The sequence below is a fragment of the Phyllostomus hastatus genome, unplaced genomic scaffold (assembly GCF_019186645.2).
Source record: "Phyllostomus hastatus isolate PE091 unplaced genomic scaffold, TTU_PhHast_1.1 phas_scaffold_1066, whole genome shotgun sequence".
NCBI classification, from domain to species: domain Eukaryota; kingdom Metazoa; phylum Chordata; class Mammalia; order Chiroptera; family Phyllostomidae; genus Phyllostomus; species Phyllostomus hastatus.
In genome coordinates, this window is record NW_025334004.1 from 8,484,980 (window position 1) to 8,512,413 (window position 27,434).

Consider the following 27,434-nt stretch of genomic DNA (forward strand, 5'->3'; position numbering starts at 1 on the left):
TATTTGCCTTTCACTGTCTGGCTTATCTCAATTAGCATAATGCTTTCCAGCTCCATCCATGCTGTACCAAAGGGTAGGAGCTCCTTCCTTTCTGCTGCATATAATTCCACTGTGTAAATGTTCCATAGTTTTTTGATCCATTCAGTTACTGATGAGCATTTAGATTGCTTCCAGCAGTTGGCTATTGTAAATTGTGCAACAAATAAAAAAAGCAAACAAAATTAACCAGAAACATTGAAATTAAGAACAATCTAACAATAGTCAGATGGGAGGGGGGAGCGGACAGTGGGGAGAAGGGTTTTCAGGAACTACTATAAAGGACACATTGACAAAACCAAGGGGGAGTGTGGAAGCATAAGAGGTAGGTGGATTTGGCTGGGGTGAGGGGGACGGGTGAGGAGAAAATGCAGACAACTCTAATTGAACAACAATAAAGTAATTTTTTTTAAAGTTTTTATTTATTTATTTTTAGAGAGAGAAGGGAGGGGGAGAGAGAGAGAGAGAAACATCAATGTGTGGTTGCTGGGGGTTATGGCCTGCAACCCAGAAATGTACCCAGGCTGGGAATCGAACCTGCGACACTTCAGTTTGCAGCCTGCTCTCAATCCACTGAGCTACACCAGCCAGGGCAACAATAAAGTAATTTTAAAAATAAAATAAAAAATGTAAGTGCATTAGAAAAGACAAATCCAAATTTCGCAAAAATATCTTGAGAAAATCAAAATAGTGAAGAATAGACAAGCAACAGCAAGCATCAAAGGACATTAATATCTCAAAAGCTGAGGATACCAAGATTACACAAAGCCACAAAAGGATGCAGGGGTCCCATCTGTGATGCCATGGGCAGAAAACCACAGGAGGCATGAAAACCTAGGAAGACAATCCCCAATCACTCCTCTTTCCAGGACTCCTGGAGAAAAATATGTTTTTTTTTTGTTAAAGAAAGTCCATGTTAGGACTGAGTCTTAGCACTGAGAGGCTAGGAAACTTCTGCTCAGATTCTGAAATAGTAGAAAAGAAAAGGGAGAAGAGATCATTGACATCAGGATGGTTTTAGGTGATGGGAGAGAGGCTGTTCCTCTCAGCCCTACAGTCCAGGAGGATTACACTGAGGAGACTGCCCAGAATCAAGCAGAACCCAGCATACTGTAGACTTTGAAAGGTCAACAATGGAGTTAGACCTTCTTTTCATGCTCCAGCTCTATCACTTACTGGTCTTGTGCTTTTGGACATGTTAATAAACATGCTTGTGCCTCAGTGTCCTCATCAGTTAAGTGGGGGTGAATTAAACTGTACCAATTTCATGGAATTAAAAGGACTGAGCAAATTGTTTTCATATGAGGACAGAGCCTACCACCTCATGAATACTTCAGAATTACTTGATTTTGAAAATTGTTTTTACCTTTGTATATTTGTCCATTGTAAAAGTACACCATAATGTACATTGCACCTCCAGTAGCACCTTAATTTTTTTTCAAACCTGTTGTGAATAGTTATAAAATGAACACACATACATATTGATCAAGGCACTCATTCAAGAATAGCCATGAAATAAATGCCTAAGGAATGGAATTGCTGGAAAAATGGGAGTGTGCAGTTACATTTTAACAGATATGATCAAACCATCCTTCAAGGAGAATGCATGAATTCACACTCCCACAAACCATTCATTTTTCGTTCATGTATTCAGGTAATCATTCATTTGTCAAGTATTTATTGAGCCTGTATGTGCCAGGCACTGCTCAAGTGATTGATATTTAGTAGTGAACAAAACAAAGTTCCTTGTTCACATAGAATATAGATTTTAGTGGATGGTAGGTACATACTAGTAATTCACTGTGGTTTTACTATTATTTCCCACATAACTGAAATAGTTGTGTACCCTTTCTCATGTTTAATGACCACTTGAAAATCCTCTTCTGCGAAATGATTATTCAAACAGTTTGCCCATTTAAAATTACTTGAAGTATCTTTGTGGGCTTTTTTTATTAGTTCTTTGAAAAATCTGAATATAAGTCCTTTCATGGATATATTCGTTGCAGATACTTTTCTTAGTGTGCACCTTCCCTTTTGATGATCTTAAATGGTATCTTGTGATGAATAGATAGAAGTTTAAATATTCATTTAAAGAAAGACCTATTTGCCAATCTTTCATCATTAGTGCTTTTGTGGCCTATTTTTTGAAAAATCTTTGCAGAGTTCTAAGTCATAAAGACATTGTCTTACATCTCACACTAGAGGCTTTAAAGTTTTTAAAGGATGGGAAGAATTAGAAGAGACAGCTCATAAATGCTATTTCTGCTGTTAAGAAAGAGGTCAATGTTGGCTAAAACACTGGTTGCATAGCAGCTGGCTTGTTTGGATGAGGCTAGCGAAACTGGCTCAGTGGTTGGCAGCTTGTCCTTCTTCAGACTGGAATGAAACAGACTTCATAGGAGGGTGATACAGAGCCTATTCCACTGAGAAGTGGAGTGGTGTCGATGTCCTTTGGATCAACCACAGATTTCAAGGTAAAATGCTGTAATATGTGCGTCAGTAGTAAAAACAGCTCCATGCGGGCCAGGCCTTCTCCAGCACAAACTCTTTTTCCTAAAAATGACACACAAATTGAATATTCATTTTTATTCTGTTCCTCAGTTAGCACACAGTCTTAAAAATATGGAATGACAACAGTGTGGTAATTGGGCGGGGGAGTGTGGGTGGAAGTGAAAGAAGGTATGGGGAATAAATGGTAATGGAAAAATACAATAAAATATTAAGTATTGAAAATGGAATGAATAAAAAGGTAAACATATTTTTTAAAAGATTTTATTTATTTATTTTTAGAGAGGGGAAGAGAGAAAGAAAGAGAGGGAAAGAAACATCAATGTGTGGTTGCCTCTCCAGCGCCCCCAACCAGAGACCAGGCCTGCAACCCTGGCATATCTCTGGACTGGGGATTGAACTGGCAATTCTTTGGTTGGCAGGCCAGCTCTCAAACCATTGAGCCACAGTAGCCAGGTCTATGAGAAAATGGTCAGCAGCACTAGCCATCAGAGAGATGCAAATTAAAACCACCTCACACCAATTAGAATGGCTGTCATAAATAAATCAACAAACAAGTGTTGGTGAAGATGAGGAGAAAAAGGAACCCTAGTACACTTGGTGGGAATGCAGACTGGTGCAGCCACTGTGGAAACAGTACGGAATTTCCTCAGAAAACTAAAAATGGATCTGCCTTTTGACCTGGCAGTTCCACTGCTGGGATGATATCCTGAAATCCAATCCAGAAGAACCTATGCACCCCAATGTTCACAGCAGCACAATTTACAATAGCCAAGTGCTGGAAGCAACCTAAGTGCCCATTAGTAAATGAATGGATCAAAAAGCTATGGTACATTTATACAATAGAATTCTATGCAGCAGAAAGAAAGAAGGAGCTCCTACCCTTTGTGACAACATGGATGGAACTGGAAAGCATTATGCTAAGTGAAATAAGCCAGGCAGTGAAAGACAAATACCATATGATCTCACCTTTAAGTGAATCCTAATCAACAAAACAAAGAAGCAAGCAAAATATAACCAGAAACATTAAGAAATTAAGAATAATCTGACAGTAACCAGAGTGGAGGTTGGAGGGGATAACAGGGGATGGGGAAGGGGGAAAGGGTTTTCAGGAATAAGTATAAAGGACACATGGACAAATCCAACGCGGGGTGGAATCAGGGAAGGGAGGTGGGGATGGCTGGGATGGGGTGTAAATGCAGACAATTGCCTTTGAACAACAATAAAATAATTATAACAAATAAATAAATATATTAATGAAAGACTAATTAAACTATGTTTCCTCCTGTCCACACCCAGACTGGATTCTCTTAATTTCCTCAACATATATATGTAATAAATAGAATTTATTGATTATACTCTTATAATTTCCCCAACTTTCTTTCCTTTGCCCCCCTCCACCCAGTATTCCCATTCCTTCCAGCAATCCCCCTATCCTTAGTTCATGTCCAGGAGTCTTGCATATAAGTTCTTTCTGTACTCCATTACCTCTACTATTTTTAATATGCCCCTATCTATTTTTCACCTACCAATTTGTGTTGGATGGATGGAACTGGAAAGCATTATGCTAAGTGAAATAAGCCAGGAAGTGAAAGACAAATATCATATAATCTCCCAGACAAGGTAAAAGTAAAGGAGTTCATCATCACCATTTAGCGTTACATGAAATGCTAAATGGAATTATGTAAGAAAGAGAAGATCAAAACAATGAATATTAAAATGGCAATAAATTCACAACTATCAAAATTGATTCCAAATAAGAAAAAAAACTAGGCAAACAAGAAGGACAATAACATGATCCATAGCTTTGGAGATCATTTGGAGGAATATCAGTTGGGAAGGGAAAGGGAAAACATGGGGAAAAGTTGTAGGGATTAACATAGGTATATTTCTCCTCATCTAGTTTCTAAAGGACAATTTTAACCTTGTTATGTCCCTGACTTTAAAAATTTTAAGAGTTTACCATTGCCAAGTATAAGAAGAAACATCACAAACTAGTCACAAGCATAACTATTCACTAATCCCCATTCAGACTGGATATTTCAGATCTTATCTCAGATTCCACTCATTTTTTCCAAGTGAAAATCTTCCTCTCTCCTCTGCCTGCTGTTATTCTTTGTTTTTCTAGACCAGCTCAGATGTCATATATTTTACACAAACTTCTTTCACCTGCTCTTGATATGTATAACTCACTCGCTTATCTGATTTCTGCAACCATCATCAATGCTTCTAATATAGCACACTTCACAGGAAATTCTAATCATTCACTCTGGCTGGTGTGGCTCAGGTGGTGGGAGCATCAGCTTGTGAGCTGAAAGTTCATGGGTTTTATTCGCCACCAGGGCACATACCTTGGTTGTGGATTCAGTCCCTGTTTCAGGGGCATCAGAAAGGCAATAGATTGATGTTTCTCTCTCACATCAATGTTTCCCTCCCTCTCTGTCTCCCCCCTTTCTTTCTTACTAAAAAACAATAAAAAAATTTTTCCTCAGGTAAGGATTAAAAAGTATATTAAAAAATAAATTCTAATTATTCATCTGTCTAGAATTCTGCAATTTAAGTTTTTAAGGTGAGGCTTTATATCTAGTGATGACTATACCCACAGTGTCCAGACAAAAGCTAGCCTGCAGGCCTTATGTTATGAATAGAAATCTTGAACAGGCTCATTGTATAGGAAAAAAGATAAGGAGCATAGCACTGTCTAGATTTAGGATCATCTCTTGGAATTGCTCATAATCTTGGGACAACAAAGCCAAGGGTTGATTGATACCTATTTTCTTAGCTTTCAATTAGATGCAAATCTCCAATTTTTTTCTCTGTTTCAGTGACTTTTATGAGAAAGGCCCATCACCCTCTACTCTTCCCACTTTTTCTCCTCTGGAGTATGCTGAATATTCTCTATTTTTCCATCCTTTCAGGTCATTCTGTGTATGTTTGTCTTTCAAGCTTACTCTGTGTTCAGGAAGCTGATTTCTATGGCCTGCATAAACCCAGAAGTTAGTTCCTTCTGGGCAATGAATGAACTTATAGAATTAGATATGGAAATAGCCAGATAATACTACCCTGTCAGGCCACAGTTTAGACAGTGGTTGTATTCCTCTACCTATAGACGCATCTACTATTGAGGCATCCCATCTCTCCTTCCTAAAGATCTATTTGGGTTCCAGTAACATTGTCCTTCCTTCATTTCTTCCATCCTAGGATGATAATGTCCTTCTGTGGGTGCTATCCCCTGAGGACTTTAGCACACTGTTACTCCCCTTAATCTTCCCCACACCTCTGAAAACAGACTTTTCATTCAACTTTCTTTAGTTGGCCTGTTTAAGCATACCACCTATTTTTTTCCCAGGACCCTGACTAATTAAAGGAAGATACATGCTACTTCCTGCAAGAAAATTTTTCTCACCCTCCACCTATGTTGCCTTCTGCCCCTCCCCACCAAAAGGCAAGATTCAGGAGCTTCTCTGCATGGGCTCCCACAACAGCTCCTCAATGACCACTTGTCTCTCTGGGGTCTCATTGCCTGTTAATTTGCCTTCCTTTCTCTTCAAGGATCTATTTCTTACTCACATTTTATCCTTGGATATGAACATGAGGCTGCCACATATAGGATCCTTGGTGAAGTGCATTGAATGAACTGACTTCTTAGGGAAGGTGAGAAAAGTCTGAGTGCAATTGGACTTCTAGGAGAAGCTGTTAGGAATCTCAGTGGAGGGTTATGGGACAGCTCATGGAGCAGACTCCCATAAGAAATAAGTTGGACCTTGGGGATGGTGGCCCTAGCCTCAGGCAATTGACCATTTGGTCAGAATAGCCTCCATGTGAAACCCTCCCTCATCTTATGTGCCCCTCATGTACAGATAAAAATGAAGCTTCCTTACCTGCTGAAAAAGGCATGAAGTAGTCACTCTTCTTAAAGTTGCCACTTTCATCAAGGAAGTGGCCGGGATCAAATTGATCTGGGTTGGGGAACTCTTTGTCATCATGCAGGACAGAAGTCAGAGATGTAAATATGGTTGTGCCCTGATACAAAGAAAGCAGATAAACTGGATTACAAAGAAGGTTATGAAGCTTGAAAAAACTAGTCCCTCATCTAATCCTCTTGTTTCATAGATGAAGATATTGAGATACAAAAAGATAATTTATATATTTCATGTCAATGACCAAGCCTAACAAGTCTTATATCATGCCAGTTCAGGACACTGCTCTGACTCCGAGGCCATCCTCTTCAGTTTGAAGTCTAATGTCAGCACTTGCTTTTCAGAAAACTAAGGAAGCTCCCTGCAATTCATTGTTTGAAATAAAATGCTCTATTGTTTAAAAGTGCTGGTGTCACTGAAAATCCAGCTCATGCTCTTTGGAACCAAGTATGAGGTCTTTTTCAGAACTCTACCTGAGTGGCTATCTTCTAGAAAACCCCTTATTTCCCAATCAAAATGAGAAACTGGTAAGTGTCCCCTCCCACTGCTTACTAGCTTCAATTGACTTGTTGCATATGTTCTTTCTTGAAATAATTGACAAGTAAGTGAAACAGATAGTTTAGGTGGTAAAGGGAGTATAAGAATCTGGCTAAGAGGTAAGAGTGATAAAACATACCCTGGAAAGCAGAGAAGTGAACAGCAGACTGGGCTGATGGGTAGGTGGACTGAACTAAAAATCCTGTGGGAATCTAAGCAGTATTATATTCATAAAATAGTATCCACAAACTAGAAGCAAAAGAGCATGTAGCCAGAGGGTGAGGTGCCTAATTTCTGAGTATGTGATACCTGCAGAAATTTAGGCAGTCTATAGTTCTACTACAGCAATTGTTCAAACCTGACGTTCTTATGGAGGAGTGTAGATGGAATATCTCTCACCTTTGGAATAAAGTAGTCTCTGAACTTAATGTCCTGGCTCACCACATGGGGCAGGTTGTTAGGGATGAGGTCAATGTATCTCTGGATCTCATGCACCACAGCATCTGTGTAGGGCATGTGGCTCCTGTCTTGCATGCAGGGGCTCCGTTCTCTGCCAACCACACGGTCAATCTCTTCCTGGACTTTAGCTGGCAATGTAGGAATCAGAATTCATGTGAAATGCATAATATTTTAGAAGTGACCTTAATTTTGGTTTCTTGTGGTGGAGATGGGGAGAAGGGAAAATTACATATGGCTACCTCCACAAGGGGAAAAAAGAAACAGAATTTCAGCTTTAGGGGAAATTGGAATCTCATTAAATACTTAAATGTATGTACATTTAAAACACAATGGTACCTTGAAATTCAGTTGTCTACTCTGACTCTCTACTTTGTGTATTTTTTTTTTGATACACTCAGAGGTCTGGGATCTTGAAGACTCACTGCAAACCATGTAGTTTAATTTCTTTGCATATGTTGTTTTTATTACCTTAAGTATGTAACTTCCAAGGTTCTATGAAGTACCCAGTACAGTAAATTCTTACGAACAGAACAATTAAATAAAAACATTTAGTTGATGCAGCAGTAGAAACAAGAAAGAAGTTAACATTTATTTAGCATACAAAACTTGACAGGCATGCCACACTATATATTATATTACTTTATAATTTCTCAAAACAGTTCTATATCTTCAGTATTAGTTTTTGTATTTAAAACTGAGGAAACAGGTCCAGAAAAGTAAACATATTTCTTAAGGACATCCAGGTGTTATGTGGTCTCTCTCATTCCCAAATCCACAATCTTAGAAAGTGAATAAGATTACTGAAAGTAAGTCATGTTAGTGAATTATTTTTATTTTATCTACCAAGTACATCACATTAATAATACATAGTTTCAGTAAGGCTATTCATTAGTTTTAAACAAATGCTTATTAATTTTTCCTTTGTGGGAAAGACTGTGAATGTTAGGAATTGTTTTCTTTTCCCTTAAAGAGATGACAGACAAACATGCAGAAGAGGTACATGAGCCTCTGGTTTCAGAGCTACTCAGTAGTAGAGTCAGAATTGTAAGTTACTGTTCTTAGAGTCTGGAACCCATTTTCTCTAATACCAGGTTGCTACTTCGGTCAAATGGGATTTATGTATCACCTGAATATGGGTCTTTGAATGGAGCATGTGGAAATTCTGTGTCTTAGTAGCTTTAAGGTAGAAAAGGTTAGGAATTTTAGAGGAGTTTTAAACTTTGCCTTCTCAACTTGAGAGTCTGGAGTTTTGTCTAGAAGAAGGTGACATGGGAAGTGGTTAGGAACTGCATATAAAATCATATTCTTAGTAAAATGTCACATTAAGAAATGATGATGGGAAGAAAAAAAAGGACAATGTAATGGGTACGATGCAAGAAAAAACCCAAAGGTAAATGAAAATGGGAATGATGGGGAAATAGGACACAATGAGGGCTTTAAATGTTTAAGAGAAATATCATATAATTTGATAATCATAATCAACATAGGTCTTACAAGAGTTAGTGAAGCGTTTTGGCTAAAAGAATCTGTGTCACATGAAAGAAACACATCATCATCATATTCCATAATGTGCACCAGCAAAGGAACTTTGAGGCCATGCTTCTAAATTGCACCATGTGGAGAGCATTTCATTTATAAGGGAGGGCAGAGGACTTCATATGAAGTAGAAAAATCTCATGCTGATGTTATGGAGATAAGCTCATGAGATTTAATTACACTAAGAGTGTCAGAAACAGAAAATGATACAGTAATGAAGGAAATATCCTTTTAGATGAGGACTCAATAGAAATGAGGAGGAAAATAGGAAAATTACATTTGTAAGAGAAGTCATGTTTGCGAGGAAAAATTTGTCCAAAAAGGTATATACAAAAACAATATTTATGAAATAGAGAATAAGCTGACAGTTACCAGAGGGGAGAGGGGAGAGAACTTCAGGAGAAAAGGGGAAGGATTTACAGGAACAAGTATAAAGGACACACGGACAAAAACTAGGGGGCAGGGTGGAAATGGTAAGAGGTAGGGAGAGCTCTGGGAGCAGGCTGGGATGGGAGTAAAACACAGAAAACTGTACTTGAACAACAATGAAAATAAAATAAAATTTAAAAAATTAATTTAAATGAAAAAAAGAATTTTTATTTGTGTATAATTTTTTAAAAGAGAGTCCCTTTGGTAGAGGAAGGTTACAGTTTTGTTAAGTCATTCTTTAAATTCAAAATGCATTTGAGTAGAAATATCTTTTACCAAAAATATGCTCATCTGGACGTGGAAGGTATATCAAATGAAATCTTTTTATGGAAAGAAGAAGGCTAGTTCTCTCTAGATCCTAATGTCTTAGGATTCATGTCTCTGTGTACGTCTCTGCGTGTTCATCTGGTCTGACCCAAAACACAGACACTCCACCATAGCAGGGAGAACAATGACCTCTGCCCTTCAAATTTGTGCTGCTATTTATACATTTTTTTCTCTTTTTGTACCATAATCTAATTTGAATTCAATTCATCCAATCATAGGAAGATGTATCAGTGATGGAAATTTTTCATGTGCATCATTTCAGCAGGTGAAGAGTAGAATGGTCATCAGTGTTTCCTGCCATTGGCTTCCCAGAACTTCATTCCACCCATCATCTATAATCTTACCTGCGACCTCTGGGTGCTTTAGCAGGAGCAGGACTCCATATTTCAGGGTGGAGCTTGTGGTCTCTGTTCCTGCAGTAAACACATCCCATATGGTGATGATCAAGTGGTCCATAGTAAATACAGAGTGTTTATTGTGCTTTTCCTAGTAAAGATGTATTAGAATTATTTGATAAATAAAAGAGCCTTGGAGATACCATAACATAACTCAGTACAACATTATTATTCGCTTAATTTCCTTATTTGACAAATTAAATCAAATATTAGAGAATATAATAGCTCAAGGTAAAGTTAGATAAGTTGTTAAGGTTCCTTTAAACTATGCAAAGAAATAAGCAAAATATAACCAGAGACATTGAAATAAAGAACAAACTGACAATAACCAGAATGATGGGGGTGGGGGTAATGGAGGGGTAATGGAAGGGTCATCAAGGAACATGTATAAAGGATATATTGACAACGCCAAAGTGGGGTAGGATTGAGGGTGGGAGGTGAGGATGCATGGGGCAAGGTGAGTGGTGGAGGGAAATTGGAGACAACTGTACTGGAACAATGATTAAAAATGCCATTAAAACATAAATAAATAAATGAATAAATAAATAAACAAACTCAATAAACACTAAAACAATCTGTAGGAGTTAGGGTGTGGACAGGGCAGGGAGAAGCATGGCAAAAAACTTGGGACAGGTGTAACCGAATAACAATGAAAATGCATAAATAAATAAAAAATAACCAAATAAAAATAAAATCAGGTTTATAAACTTTCAATGAGTCATTTCTGATATCCCTACTTTCTCATCCATGAGAGCCAATCAGTTCTTTCAAACATAGTTTTTATCAAGTCATCATGGCCACTCACTTTCAGTTCTAGCATCTCTTGTCTGTTTTATCATGTCTAAATTTCTCATTCAAGCATCAAAACCATCCCCTGCAATTGCATCACTATTCCCAATGTCACCAGTCATTACACCCATGGCCATTCCTCAGTTACTGTCAAGATAACCTCTATGAGAATTCCACACACTTGGTCATCATTCCCTAGACCTATTGTGTCTTAACTGTTAGTCTAAGCCAGAGTTTCCTCTAAAATTGCCTGCCTCATATGAAAAGATGTCCTAGTATCTTTCCAAAGGTAAGTCTTTCTTGATTCCTATCCATTCTTGTGTTCCTTCACATGTTGCATCTTGCATTTATGGAACTTAGTTTATGAATGACGTGTGTCATCATTAATCTAGAATGTGTGTGTTTGCTAGAATGTATGTAGTTCAGTCTGCTCACAGTAAAAATCAGCTTTAAAAAGGTAAATACAAACTCTTGTAAGTCATTTTTAGTGAGAATTTTAAACTCTCTCAAGCCATCAAGGATGGTTTGCATTAGTAAGAGGTTGCACAAGCAATTAATACCTCTTTAGGAAGATGCATTTGTTTTAATATTTTAATTTTACAGGATAGATAAAAACTAATCCATGAGTCACATCACACACAAAGAGGAAAACTATGGTACATTTACACAATGGAACACTATGCAGCAGAAAGGAGGAGCTCCTACCCTTCATTAACACCATGGATGGATATGGAGAACATTATGCTAAGTGAAATAAGCCAGGTGGTGAAAGACAAATACCATATGATATTACCTCTAAGGGGAAACTAATCAACAACAACAAAGAAAGCAAGCAAAATATAACCAGAGACATTGAAATAAAGAACACACTGACAGTAACCAGAGGGGAAGCCAGAGGGGGTAATGGGGGGTGGGGAAAGGGGAAGGGTCATCAAGGAACACATGTAAATGACACATGAACAAAGCCAAATGGGGTTAGGATGGTGGGTGGGACATGGAGATGCATGGGGTGGGGGGAGTGCTTAGGGGGAAATTGAGAACTGTACTTAAACAATAGTAAAGAACAAAGAAAAAAAGGTGAAGTTGAAACAGGGTTATTTATACCTTTTCCATTTTAATCAGAAAGTAGTCAATAAAGTCTCGAGGGTTGTTGAGGTCTAGGGATTCCTGGTGTTCTTTTACTTTCTCCAAAATAAATTTTTTCTGTTCAGCAATGTTTTTAAATAATTCATTATGACTTCCTGGGAGATAATGTATTAAAAAAGGGGAAAGAATTGTAGAGCTGAAAGAGTAAAAAACCATTCATTAGTCACTCAGCCTACATTTACAGGCCTATACTGCAAATCAGAGACTTTGCTACATGCTGAGTAAATAAAGATAAAAAGAGTTGAAAGACAAGGAACTGATAAAATGTCTAGAGTCACAGAACACACAATTTACAAAGCAATTCCTAAACCATTTACATTCATTTCCTAATGATAACTCTCTGAAGGAATTCAGGGGCCAACCACCTCTTTCCAGATGAGGCTACTGAACTTCAGAAAGGATAGTCCACCAGTCTAAGACAAAGTAGTGACAGAGCTAGAGGTCAGTGTTCTCCACAGTTTACCCTACACCTATTTCTACAGGCATCAAAAAAGTTTGTAGCATTCATACCCTAGTTTTATAGTGAAGAAACAGTACATTGGGAAGATTAAGAGAATGCCCAAATTACTTAGCATAGTTTTATTTAGGATTTTACAACCTCAAGAACATGCACATTGCTTGTAATTATTGGGTCTTTCCCATCCCAGAGTTTATTGATTTGCTGTAACCAGTACCTTCATGACTTAATAATACTCTTGGTAGGTACTGAAACAATTAATTCAGGCTGGTAGCTTGTATCAGACTAGATAGAGAATGGAGAAATCTAGATTCTAGGTTGACTCATTCTTTGTGACAGATAAGCTGCTTTGGAGAATATACATCGTATGTGTTGGTGATAGTTACTGCTCTAAAAAATGAGTTGACTATTTGTTCACCAGGGTCTCTTCCAGGTGGAACCTGTCATGACCTTATAATCCACACAGGATTTTAGTTGTTAATCATCATATATCATAGGCAACTAATATTTTCCTACAATGTACTATAATAAGAGGGAAGGTAGGAGGGGATAATGAGGGAAAAGCTGGGAAGGGTTTTCAAAACAACTATAAAGGACACATGGACAAAATCATGGGCAGTTGAAACAGGGGAGGGAAGGGGGGATGGCTGGTATTGGGGGAAGTGGTGGTGGTGGGGAAATGCAGACAACTGTACTTGAATGACAATTAAAAGAAAGTTAAAAAAAGAAATATTTTATACCAGAACATTCTTCATCAAGACGTGTAAAAATCAGGAAAAATGATTTCTCCAAAACAAATACCTTGTATCACTGTACACTATGACAATATTTTCTTTCTATTACTGTATTTCATGTTTTAAATTTAATTTTTACACATTGAATTGATTTGATAACTCACTAATTGGGAAAAAACAATAGTGTGATAAACACTCCAGACATTGTGAAATAGGGCAAAAGGATGTGGTATATATGAGCAATAGATTAGTCAAAAAATTATTCCCTACTTCAAGAGAACCTTGAATTTACCTGTATCCAGAAGGTGCTTGCAATTCTGAAGTTCTCATGAAAATAGTTTATCAAGGTTAGAAATTGCTTGTCACTGTACTCAAAACGGTTTTGGAAAATAATGGAGCAGATCACATTGCAGGGAACACAGCTCAGAAGGAAAGTAGGATCACAGGAAGATGCTAAAAACAATATAAATTAAGTTAGTTTAGAAATTTCATTTTAGTCTCCAGCTGACTGTTTAAAATCATTGAGATGGGTTGACCTCAAAGCCTTTTTAAGTATAGGAAGTACCTAGACATGCCACCATCACTCGAAACTCAACATGCCTAAAATAACATTATTGTGTTACCCCAGACAGAAATGTCTAATCCAGTCCAATTTATTTCTTAATTCTCCCCACAATGTGTTCTCCTGTTTACAGCATTCTCCAAATAAGAGCCACAATGTAATTCACAAAAAGGAGGTTTTTTTTAAAATCTTGAAAAATTTCCTTTACAATATACGTTACTGTTTCCTATGCTGTACTTTATATCCTCATGACTATGCATATTCTGTAACTGCCAATCTGTACTTCTCTCTCCCTCTCTCTCTCCCTCTCTCTCTCTATATATATATAGAGAGAGAGAGGGAGAGAGAGAACACTATATATATATTTACATACTTATTATTTTAATGTTGTTTAAGTACAGTTGTCTGCCTTTTCCCCACAACAATCCTACCCCCAACCCAGCCATCCCACCTCCCTACTTCTAAATCCCTTCACTCAGTCGCCCAACCCTCCTCCCCTCTGGCATCCACCAGTCTGTGCTCTGTGTCTATGAGTCTATTTCTGTTTTGCTTGTTAGCTTATATTGTTATTTAAATTCCACATATAAGTGAAATATATGGTGTTTTTCTTCTCTGACTTATTTTATTTAACATAAGGTCTTCTTGGTCCTTCCATGCTTTCACAAATGGTGAGATTTCATTTTCATGTGGTAAATATATCTTAAAAGGTATAAAATTTAGTCTTCATTATGGATACTTCTTCATGGTGCCCACAAGAAACTGAGCAACCTAGTAAGAAAGTACAGGAGACTGAGGAGACTTGCAATCTTTATTTTACAAAACTTAGTGGGAAGAATTTGGGTGTGCCCTGACTGGTGTGGATGATTGTTTTCAGGTCTGACATGCAAAACAAAATGTCTCTAGTCTGATTTCCATCAGGGCACATGTCTGGGTGCTCACCAGGTCCCCTGATAGGGGTGGGCCAGAGTCAACTGATGGATGTTTCTCTTTCTCATTTTCTCTCTCCCTTACCTTCTCTCTAAAAATAAGTCCATAAAATTTTTTAAAAAGCTGGGTGTGTGAGTTACATTACTATGGGGAAAGAGGAACCAGTCAATAATGAACTCTGCTTGAAATATAAGTTAAGTGCACAAAATCATTTATCCACATAATATGTATCAAAACTCAAGATTTGTTCACATATTAATTCCATTTCCAAAATTTTGTTCTAAGACAGTACTCAGGGATATGCAATGGTTTATATGGATTGCATTATTTTTATACAAATAGCAACAAAGTACTGAAAATAGATGATTTGGCCAAAAATAAATAGACCAGTTAAATAAACTATGGTACATCCAACATAATGGAATAGTGTGCTGTTTCATTAATAATGTTCTTTAAAAATATTTGAAAATTAAACATGTGAAAAATAGGTATTTAATATACTAAATTTAAACATAAGGTCACAGAACAATATACCCAGTACAGGCCTCATAATCTTATCCCTTCTTCTGCTAGGTTTTCCTCCCATTCCTAGGTCATATGTGTCAAAACTCCAAACAATGTTGTTCATTGATATGTTCTACTATTTCCTGAAATTCATTCTAAGGAAGACCTCAGAATTATGCAAATGTATGCAATCATGGCATTTTTATATTAATATCAGAGAAAGGGAAATAGCCCATCTAGACAGTTTAAAAACACAACTGAACCCTAGCCAGATGGCTGAGTTGGTTGTGGGAGACAACCAATTGATGCTTCTCTCTCTCATAGATGAGTTATTATATAAATAATGTTTTTGGAAAATATTTAAGTATTGTGGTTAAAAACCACATATGTCTCATGTTCCTGATCTTACCACTTTCTTGCCAAGTCTCCTGCCCACCCCTTTCTCTTTCACCCTCTCTCCTAGTCCTGTGTGTACAGACACATATACACACTGCATATATACACTGATATACACACTGAACATATGTGGGCTACCACAGCTCCCTCCTTTCTTCACCCTACACTCCTAGCTCATCTGTAATGCAGCCCTGTACATTGAAAAGATTTTGACATGAATTCTACCTTGAATGACCAGTGCTTTGTTTTCAGTTTTACTGAGATATAACTGACATTCAGCACTGTATAAGTTTAAGGTACACAGCATAATGAATTAATGTACATATATTGTGAGATATTTGCAATGTTTCTCAAGAAGTTACTAGAGAAGTTCCTTAGTTTTTCGAGTTCTTGTGGCCAAAGCTACTAGTTGATTAGCAAAATCTGTGTTCTCTTCTTCCTGAGCACATAGATAACTACAGTTCCCAGTTCTTCTTAGAGGTAGGTGTAGCCCTTTGATTAGGCTACAGCTCAAGGAATGGGAAAGAAGGCTTGTGGACCATGGCCTTAACTGGCCCATTCAAAACACTATTGGCTCCTTTCCTTGTTCTTTGCTCCTCCCACTACCATGAAAACAGATGAATTCTGTGTGGCACTGGAAGCCACATGGTGAAGATGTCAAAGCCCCTAACAGCATGGTACCTGAAAAGCCTGAAAAACACAACCCCTTCACTTCTTATGTTGGGAACCACCCTGACTGGTATCAGAAGCTAAAACCCTTGCCTAGGCTAAGGCTTAGGGAACGCCCTTGGAACCGTAAGCCAGCAAGGAGACAAAAGCTTATCTCCCTGGCAGGAATGCTGCTTCTGCTGCTTTATTCATGACTGAACCCCAAAAAGCTTGGTCGGTTAGCCAAAGACGGGTAAGATTCCCCATGGGCGGAACGACCTAAGACAGGCACGATCACTTTGGGAGGCCCCCCAAAAGAAGGACTTGGGGGGCTGCAGCAAAAGGGGGTGATGGACCCTTGCTCCTCGGCTTTGACATAGTCTGAGTTCTCAGCATCTGGGAGAAAACTTCCTTGTCTCCCAGTTGCCCTAGTTCCCTTGCTCCACCTAAGCCTGAAACAATGACAGGGTGGTGCAGCTCGGTACTGAGAAGTGCGGATTCCCCGGGGTGATCAGGCCTAAGAAAGAACATGTAAATTACTGTGAAACCTTCTTTGTTTAGAATGCTCTCAGTTGAATGAGAAGGATCTTAGGAGGAAGTTATTTTGTTCCTCAGTCTTACAGCTCTTTGACCCCCAACTCAATAGACCGGCAGAGTTCTTTGTTTTCTATGGTTCCTTACTTCCCCCTAATGAGTACTGTACTTTACCTGAATTATTATGCAGAATGAGCCCAATAAAAGCAGGTACGGACTGTAAATTGGCGCGCTCCCCACTAGGGGGGGTGGCCATTTCGTCCCTACTTCCCAACAGAAACTAGTTTGTCTCTGTGCATGTTGTTATTTCTCGCGTGTTTATTGTCGAGCCATCCACAGCGTTCCGTGGTCACTGCTGGCCGGTGACCCATGCGCAACAGCTGGCGCCCAACGTGGGGCAGTGATTCGGGACCACAGAGGTGGGACCCTGTTCGAGACCACTTGGAACCAGCGGCTACTAGCCGTCGCTGTGGACAACGCATCAACTTCGGGTGGATTTGCGCGCTAACAGCCCAGGTAAGGGCCGACGACCCTGTACTCTTTCTCGGGCATGTCATAGGATGCGTTGAATTTTCAGGGAAGTAGGTCTTTCTTTTCTAGGTCGTTTCTCTCTTCGCGACCGCCTATAATTGGGTAAATAGTAATTTAATTCTCAAGGCTGAAAAAACAAACGATTTGCCTTGAAAAAAGTAATCAGGTGATTTATTTTGGCCAATAAAAAGTAAATAAAAGTAAGCTTTTTCTTTAAAAAAAAAGGAAGGAAGGTAAACATGGGTTGTAACTTATCTAAAGGGCAGAAATCTTTTCTGCGTATATTACAACAAGTTCTTAAAGAAGCAAAATATAAGGTGAAAGAAAAGCATCTGGTTCAGCTTTTTCAATCTATAAGAAAATATTGTCCTTCGTTTCCTGATAGAGGGACGTTAGACATTGATGTTTGGGAAAAAGTGGGTGAAAGGTTGAAATCTTTGCAAAACAGTGGTATATCTATTGGTGTGCACACCTTTGTAACCTGGAGGCTTGTCAGGGATTCTCTCAAGTTCATTTGGACAAAGAAAACAGAGCTAGACGAGGAGGAATCTGATTCTGACAGTGAGATGGTGTGCAAATTGAGTGAGCAGATCACAGAGGCCCCACCTTCACCCCCACAGAGAAGGATGGATTTTGCTCTGTATCTGCTCTGAAAAGGAAATTAAGGATTCCAGGGAAGGTTGAAACTTCACACTCTAGGAATGTAAATGGGAAACTGTAAAGATAAATGGAAAAGTAAAAGTTTTAGGAAAGAAGTTATGTGATGTTAGTTAGTAATTGAAGGTATAAGGCATGGAAATGCAATCTTGGTGAATAGCATAAGGGGTATGAAAGAAAGATTAGAAGGTTTGTGAATGTTTCAGAAAGTCTGTGGAAGTAAACATTTTAAGAAAGAATTATGTGGTGTGTGTTAGTAATGGAAGGTATAAGGCATGGAGATACAATCTTGGTGGATAGCAGAAGGTGTATGAAAGAAAGAATAGAGAGTTTGTGAATGTTTCAGAAGGTCTGTGGAAGTGAAAGTTTTCAGAAGCCTGGTAGATATCAGAAGGAAAAGGATTTTCCTTCACACTTTGTATTTTTCTCCCTACCTGATCCCTCCAGAATTTGGCATTCTAAAGGAGTGAATGATGACATAAGGTTTCTTTGCTTAAATCTAACAAGACCAGTCGTTAATAGTGGTTATGATTTAATTGTGCCTTCCAACTCTTTACAAATCTGTCATCTCCAGAATATGACCAGAAAATGAATGAATCCAAATGGCATTATAGCATTTAACAATGCACTGCCCTCCTTATGAGTCTGACAGTTTGTTAACACCTGGTTGCACTTATTGTTTAATCAATACTACTTTAGAATTAGTCCAACAGGCCCAAATAGATCAGGAGATCCTGACCCGCCTTTCTGCAGTTGAATCAGCACTGGACTGGATTGGCGAATGCCAGGATGCTCTCGTGACTCGTCAACACCTAACCTGTGACCCTGGTTTCTCCAGACTGTGTGTCACACCGCTACGGTGGAATTCCAGCCAACATACTTGGACTGATATACAACATCACTTGAGGGGAGCTTTCTCCACTAACTTAAAAGGACAAATTGATAAATTGCAGTTGGAGTTACATCAGCAGCTGCAGGACATTCAATATTTAACCAAACAGGACATTTTTCGAGCCCTTAATGAAAATATTAATTGGCTGATTCCTAAAACATGGTTTGATGGAATTAATTTGAGAATTTGGGTTTTTGGAGCTGCTGGTTGTTTACTGATTGTAATATTGATTTGTGTACTTCGGTGTATTTGCAAATTGTTTTGCCAGGGTCGTATCAGAGACCAGCAAGTAGCCACCTTTATGGAACCCTTAGCAGTCCTAACTGAAAACAAGGGAGAAGGTATGAAAAACCACTCTGGCAGGCGTAAAATTAAAACTCAACACCCATGTAAGAAAGTAGGTAATGAGTCGGTGCGCAGAACTGCACCTCTTAAGAAATCCTCTCGTAAGAAGTCAGGCTTGCATTATGCTCAAACTGCCATGTGATTTGCCTTTCCTGATATCTATGTAATTTCTCTCAAAGATTGAAATGTAATCAGACCTATTACTTTTGTTTTTCCCTTAATATGTTTTCTTGCACTGAATTTAGAAATTTAGGTATTCACAACCCATAGAATTTAGTTTCTGCTTTATATTTCTATCATTGCCTTATGATGTATGTAGATGTTTCTTTTCTTATGATTTGCATTCGAAAACAGCAAAAGTAGGTTTCACAGGCTTAACAACCACAATTGATTTTAAAAACTAAAAAAGGGAGAGATGTTGGGAACCGCCCTGACTGGTATCAGAAGCTAAAACCCTTGCCTAGGCTAAGGCTAAGGGAACGCCCTTGGAACCGTAAGCCAGCAAGGAGACAAAAGCTTATCTCCCTGGCAGGAATGCTGCTTCTGCTGCTTTATTCATGACTGAACCCCCAAAAGCTTGGTCGGTTAGCCAAAGATGGGTAAGATTCCCCACGGGGGGAACGACCTAAGACAGGCACGATCACTTTGGGAGGCCCCCCAAAAGAAGGACTTGGGGGGCTGCAGCAAAAGGGGGTGATGGACCCTTGCTCCTCGGCTTTGACATAGCCTGAGTTCTCAGCATCTGGGAAAAAACCTCCTTGTCTCCCGGTTGCCTTAGTTCCCTTGCTCCACCTAAGCCTGAAACAATGACAGGGTGGTGCAGCTCTGTGCTGAAAAGGGCGGATTCCCCAGGTGATCAGGCCTAAGAAAGAACATGTAAATTACTGTGAAACCTTCTTTGTTTAGAATGCTCTCAGTTGAATGAGAAGGGTCTTAGGAGGAAGTTATTTTGTTCCTCAGTCTTACAGCTCTTTGACCCCCAACTCAATAGACCGGCAGAGTTCTTTGTTTTCTATGATTCCTTACTTCCCCCTAATGAGTACTGTACTTTACCTGAATTATTATGCAGAATGAGCCCAATAAAAGCAGGTACGGACTGTAAATTGGTGCGCTCCCCACTTGGGGGGGTGGCCATTTCGTCCCTACTTCCCCACAGAAACTAGTTTGTCTCTGTGCATGTGGTTATTTCTTGCGTGTTTATTGTTGAGCCATCCACAGCGTTCCGTGGTCACTGCTGGCTGGTGACCCACACGCAACATTCTTACTACTGGTATGTGAGCAAAAAGTAAACTTATGCTCCACTTGAACCATGTATCTCACTATGGTCTACTTGTAACAGCATTCAGTTTACTCAAACTATTCCTAGTAATTATACAGAGACATACACACCATTGGTCTTTCTTAATGCTTCCACCAGACACAAGGCTTCTTCTTGAATTCTGTCTTCAATAGTCTTCTTTCCCATTCCCATATTCCGCAAAACCATGAGGGAGAATCGCCGAGTTTGTTTCCATATTTCCCCATTGCTGAAAACAATACCTATCAAGACAAAACACAAATGTTAAAGAAGACTTCAATTTTCATTAATTCTAGGTGAGGGACTTATCTCAGGAAATGATAATGTCACTTAAGAAGAAATGTAAATACAGTGTTTCCAGCGTTAGGAATTCCTACTGAGCCCTGCTTTGCCTGCCTTCTCTATTACCCCAGCCTAGAAGCTTACTGTCAAGGATCTTGGTTTTACACATTATTAAACTGTTATTCATCCATTAATGCGTATAAATGTCACAATAACTCTGTGACCTAGTTATTGTCACCAATTAACTGATAAGAATGCTGAATATCACAAAGGCAAAATGTTTACTACTTGATCACACAGCTAATAAATTATGGTGAGTCTGAGTAACAGCTTAAATTTTCAGGGTCAACTTCTATGTATTGTAAGTAAATTTTAGGAGCTGTAACAAATGGAGTTAATTCTTGAAAGGAGGAAAGAGAGCTCTTGTGCATTAGAAGGATGCTCATGAAAATCTAACCCTCAGGCAAGGTATGAGAGAGAGAGAGAGGGAGAGGGAGAGGGGGAGAGAGAGAGAGAGAGAGAGAGAGAGATTCGTTGTTTTAGTTATTTATGCATTTATTGTTGATTCTTTCATGTGCCTTCACCAGGGATCCAACCCACAACCTTGGTGTATCTCAATGCTGCTCTAATCCACTGGCTACTGGCCAGTTCTGTAATGTGCTCTTAATACGAAGGAAATTCAACATCAGACTTCCCGAGTCAAGACAACGGGAATTGGGTGGGTGGGGAAGGGTTGGGAAACAATGCTCATGGGAAATTTGATCAAGATTGTTGACAATAAGTGGAAGAAAAAAATGACCCCATTCAGACTTTATCTAATTTAGTCAGAACCCAGGGACCCTCCAGAGGACTGGACAGTTTAAGTGTAGCTCCAAGCACAGATGAAAGATAGTTCAAGTAGTTAGTTTAAACAGCTTTTTGTAATATCAATTCCAATTCATTCTTACTATGTGTTTCTCCATAGTCCCCTTTTCAGTGCATATTTGTGCTTTATGCTTTGCATTTTATTGAATCCAAATATTACTTATCCTTTTTAGAATATGAGAAGAATTAAAGATAAGGTTGGAAATATTCCATTGTTATGTTGGTTCCATGCATATAATGCAAGCCTTATAAAATAATCTCTTGGCAACCATGAGTCAGGATAGAAAGCAAAATATTTGGAGAATAGGATAATTTGGTGAATATCCTCATTCCTCTTTTCTCTCTCTCTCTTTCTCTTTCTTAACAGGCCGTAATTGAAAATGAACATGGCTTAGCCATGGCTGGAATGGCTCAGTGGTTTGAGTGCCAGCCTGTGAACTAAAATATCTCTGGTTCTATTCCCAGTCAAAGCACATGCCTGGGTTGTGGGCCAGGTCCCTAGTAGGGAGTGTTTGAGAGCAGACAATCAATTTATCTCTCACACATTGATATTTCTCTTCCTCTCTTCCTCTCTCCCTTCTCCCTCTCTAAAAACAAATAAATAAAATCTTTAAAGGCATAATGAACATAGCTTAGTCACAAATTCATAGAACATTAGTGTTTTGTGAATTTCTTTAAATTGCATTTACTGTTTTATGGAGACATTGTGTCACCCTCAGAATTTTAAATATGGATGAATAATCCTTCATGGAAAATTTTGGAAGTATATTATTTCCATCGATTTCTCTATGTTTAAGTTTCTCAATTCCTTAGCCTATTTGGAATCTTTGCAACTTATGAATACACACACGTTCCCCAGATTGAAGCATACCTGATCCCTGGAAGATATTGTCTATAATTGGAAAACTGCCTCTGCCAGAGAACTCCTCAGCCCGATCAATCAGGGCTTCCTTCACTGCCTCATATCCATAGAGCACCACAGTGGGCTTCCTTCCAAAGTACACAGTGAACACCGGGCCGTAGACTTTTGCTAGCTAAGAAAGAAATAGGAGATGCAAGAAGAGTGAGAATTTCAAAACTAAGAATGGAGATAAGTGAGATAAATACTTTTAATCTTATTGAGAGACATTTTAATATCCATTCACTCATTATACCAGATTTCATCTTCTAGATCCAGTAATTTAATAGAAACCAATTAAATGGTAATTATTATCATGCTACTGGTAATATTGCTATTATTATTATCACCTTTAGTAGTTATCTTATATGACTCTGTCATAAATTTTATTCATGTTATTTTATTAATTTCTTTCTGCCAAACTTTAATTGCTCCAAATTTCCTTCCTTCCTATACTTGCATTACGATGAGTGATACGTATCTCCTGTTTAGGTGAAGTTTTCCCATCTTGTCCCAGGTGCAGGCAAATAATCATCCCTCATTACCTATTCTCTACATCTTCTCATTAGCACCAGAGACCTCTATGTTCTATTACTACATAAGCACATGGAGCCTTGTTACACACCTTTCCCAGCTTCCCTGTGTGGTCATGTGGCTAAGCTTCCATCAGCTGATGTCAGCAGAAGTGATCATGTGGGAAAATCCTACACTGTGGCATAAATGGTCACAACATGCTCTCTGCTTCTCCCACTACTCAGGGTTGAGGTAACCAGCATGCAGATGGTCCACTCTGACCATGAAAATGAAAACAAGATCCTAGGGGCAAAGGAAGGTAAACCACAAGATTGAGAAAAAACTGGTTCTCTGAGTGGCCTCATAGAGGAAAGGCAGCCCACCAGCAATCACTTTTATATGTAATGGAGATAGAAATAAACTCTTGACTTTTTTAAGCCATTGCATTATGGGAGTCTTTCTCTTATGGCAGCTAATTCAGCATAGTCAATGATGTAGGACTTGAATTCTTTCCAGGTATCCAATGTTTGAGTCCTTTTGCTACCTTAAAATTCATTCTGCAACTACAATTCATTTTCCAATTCATTATCCAGAGTGGTCTTTCCACAAGGCAAATGTTAACACAACAGTCCTTTAAGCATGTTAAAGTCATCACATTGCTCTTATGCTGAAGACCACAATTCTTAAAATCCTTGTAAATCCAGCATGCTCTAGTCTCAGTTGAACTCTTCAATCTCAACTCATGGCATATTTTTACAATACTTTCTGGGCTATAATCAAATTGTTCCCTTTTCCAGGACTCTAATAAGTCATTCTTCTCCACGTTGGAAAATCCTGGGACAAATTTTTTATCTGATTTTTGTCTAGTTAATGCCTAATCATTCTGTAGATTTCAGCTTCAAATTCAATTCCTCAGAGAACACTTTGCTGACTGGTCCTCCTTCCCCTAGCCTGCCAAACTCCATGGCTGGCGTCCATTGGATCCCTGTCACTTCGTTTATCATCATACAGTTGTTTCCATATTATATCATAAATTCATGCCTACCCTCAAGATTGTAAATTCTATAATTCTCGGGACTTTTTTTCCCCATTCACCATTGGAAATTCCTAGTGCACCAAAGAAGACTAAAATCCTGCCATTTGCAATAGCATGATGGATCGAAAGGTTATTATGGTATGTGAAATCAGTCAGTCAGAGGAAGACAAATATTATATGATTTCACTTATATGTGAAATCTGAAGAACAAAAAAACAAACAAAATTAAAACAGACTCATAGACACTGAGGCAGGACAGGTAATTGCCAGAGGAAATAGGGGTTTAGGGGAACAGATGAAAGAGGTGAAGGGGTTAAGAAGTAGAAATCAGTAGTTACAAAATAGTCACTGCAAGTAAAGTACTGCATAGAGAATACAGTCAATAATATTGTAATAACTATGTAGTGTGCCAGATTGTTAACTGAAATGTTAGAGTGAACACTTTGTAAAGTATGTAATTGTCAAACTACTGTGCTGTACCCCTGAAACCAATAAAAATAGTATTGAAAAAAAATTCCAAGTGCTTAACATGCTGTCTAACACAAAGTAGGCATTTGATAACTTGTTGAATATATGAAAGCTAATAATTTGTGCAAAATAATTATCAGTCATTTCTAAAGAAATGGAAATTGAGCCCTGGCTGGCGTAGCTCAGTGGATTGAGCATGGGCTGCGAACCAAAGTGTCACAGGTTCGATTCCCAGCTGGGGTGCATGCCTGGGTTGCAGGCCATAACCCCCAGCAACCGCACATTGATGTTTCTCTCTCTCTTTCTTTCTCTCTCACTTCCCTCTCTAAAAATAAATAAATAAAATATTAAAAAACAAAGATGAACTACTTTCTTGAAAAAAAAAAAGAAATGGAAATTGAAGCTCAGAGAGATTTTAAAAAGTTGCCTAAGGCTAAAGTCAACAAGGGATTCTGATACATCCCTTTGAATCCAGAGTCTGAAACACAGGAAGGAGTTTCCAGGGGCACAGCTCTGGTAACCGGCTGTGTCTGGGAAGAGAGATCTCAGAAAAGCCCCTCAATATTTAGAGCACTATTGCTGTGTAAATAGCAAAGAGCAGAGCAGTTATTCATTTACATATTGAGCAAATATAAATCTAATAGAAAGTGTGAAAGTTCCCGAACCTTTAGTTATTTCCATAACTCCACATCAGTGTGCTTTTAGGAAAATTTAGAGTTGTGAAGCTATAAATCAGTACATTTTTTTTCAAAAGCTGAAAGTAGTTTCATTGTTATTAGAGTTCACCAAAGATTAATTACTAGAAAGAAGACCTAGCTCACAATATTGACAGGGAATTCCTCCTTTTGGCAATTTTAACAATCACCTGATTGTTCTCATTCCCTTCTGGACACCTCTAGCTGTGAGATGCTTAAAATCATGTCATGTAGGAAAGGACAAGAACCATAAAATTTCACTCATATGTGGGATATAAAGCAGAAAGCAGCAAATGAACAAAAAAACAAACTCTTAGACACAAACAGTATGGTGGTTGCCAAAAGGGTGGGAGGGTTGAGTGGAGGAGAAAGAGGATAAAGAGGGTGAGATACACGGTCACAGAAGGACATTAGACTTTGTGTGGTGAGGCCACAATGCAATATACAGGTGATATATTATGGATTTGTACACCTGAGATGTGTAAAATGTTATTAATCAATGTTACCCCAGAATATTTCATTAAATTAAAAAAAATGGAATTGTATCTGCGTGTCCAATGAACATTTTCCTTTCAAATGACTTCTTTAACGCATGGTGTCTAGGTCCATATTTTACTTAGATATAGCACTGTCTTGTTTACTCATTGCAAATGATTGGAAGAAAATTAATCATACTTAACCTTGCTTATGGATTCCTTGATGTTCTTAATATTTATCTGTAGAACGTTTCCAACAATTGGGAGAGGAGTAGGGCCAGGTGGCAGCTTCCCTTGGGCATAGCTTCGGTTCCATAGGAAAAGGAGAATCAAACAAGAAAGACAAATTGCCAGGACTATGAAGAGATCCATTGATGTGTTTTGCATAAGTGCAATTGAAAGTTTGTAACCTCAAAAATTTTTAAATACTAAATGCAAACTGATTTCCCAACAAGCACTCTCTGTGATCTTTTGGTTAAATATTGTTTCATCTTCAGTGTTCTTTGGCCTGCTGGTAGAGAGTAGAAGAAAAACAACAAAAAAAAGTACAAATTCATGGATGCAGACAACAGAATTGTAGTTAGCAGAGGGAAGACCAGTAGGGGGTAGGACAAGGAAGGTAAAGGGTGTGAAATATATGCTGACAGAAGGAGACCAGACTTTGGGTGGTGAATTCACAATAGAATATAAAGATGTTGTATTATTTTAAACTTGTACATCTGAAATTGATATAGGTCATTAACCAATGTTACCCTAATAAAGTTAATTTTTAAAACTGTCATGTTGCCCTGGCCAAGTAACTCAGTTGGTTACAGCATTGTCCCTACACACCCAGGTTGTGAGTTGATCTCAGGTCAGGGTACATACAAGAATCAATCAATGAGTGCATAAATAAGTGAAAGAACAAATCGATGTTTTCTCTCTTTCTCCATCCCTTTCTCTCTAAAGTCAACATATTTTTTAAAAAACCTGCTTTTTAGCACTAAATTTATATAAAATTAAAATGTAAAACACATGTTAATATAATTGATTTATGTAATAGCTTAAGTTAATTTCTCTTACAGCATTTAATCTGTTTGCTATCATTTGTTTCTCTGAATCTGCTGAAGATATTACATTTTTACTCTTCTATTGTTTATGCTATTACAGTTGGCCTTTTGCCACCCTTTGCCCAGCACATACCACACTTCCCTAGACAATCTCCACACCCATAGTCCGTGTCCATGGGTCCTTCACCAATGTTCATTTACTCATCTCTTAACCTTCTTTCAATCAGTCCCTGCCTCTCCCCTCCCCTCTTACAGCTGTCAGTCTGTTCTATGATTCCATGTCTCTGGTTCTATTTTGCTCATAAGCTTATTTTGTCCATAGATTCCTCTTATAAATGAAATCATACAGTATTTGTCTTTCACTGACTGGCTTATTTAACTTAGCATAATACTCTCCAGTTCCTTCCATGCTGTTGCAAAAGGTCAGAATTCCTTTTTTTCTGTTGCCTAGTATTTCACTGTGGAGATGTACCACAGTTTTTAATCCACTCAATTACTAATGGGCACTTAGGCTGTTTCCAAATCTTGGCTATTGTAAATAGGACTGCTATACAAATGGGGGTGCATAAATTCTTTGGAATTGGTGG

General features: G+C 38.4%; 1 protein-coding gene across 1 annotated transcript; it reads right to left on the bottom strand.

Moving 5' to 3' along the window:
- Positions 1 to 690: 690 nt before the first annotated feature.
- Positions 691 to 26,205, bottom strand: LOC123829140 (cytochrome P450 2C21-like). Its single transcript, XM_045854695.1, is given in 10 exon segments — positions 691 to 2,589; positions 6,426 to 6,567; positions 7,401 to 7,588; positions 10,097 to 10,238; positions 12,041 to 12,196; positions 12,198 to 12,218; positions 13,566 to 13,726; positions 20,659 to 20,808; positions 22,584 to 22,746; positions 26,003 to 26,205. Coding segments are annotated over 10 exon segments (1,488 nt in total). The 5' UTR covers positions 26,186 to 26,205; the 3' UTR covers positions 691 to 2,407.
- Positions 26,206 to 27,434: the final 1,229 nt, after the last annotated feature.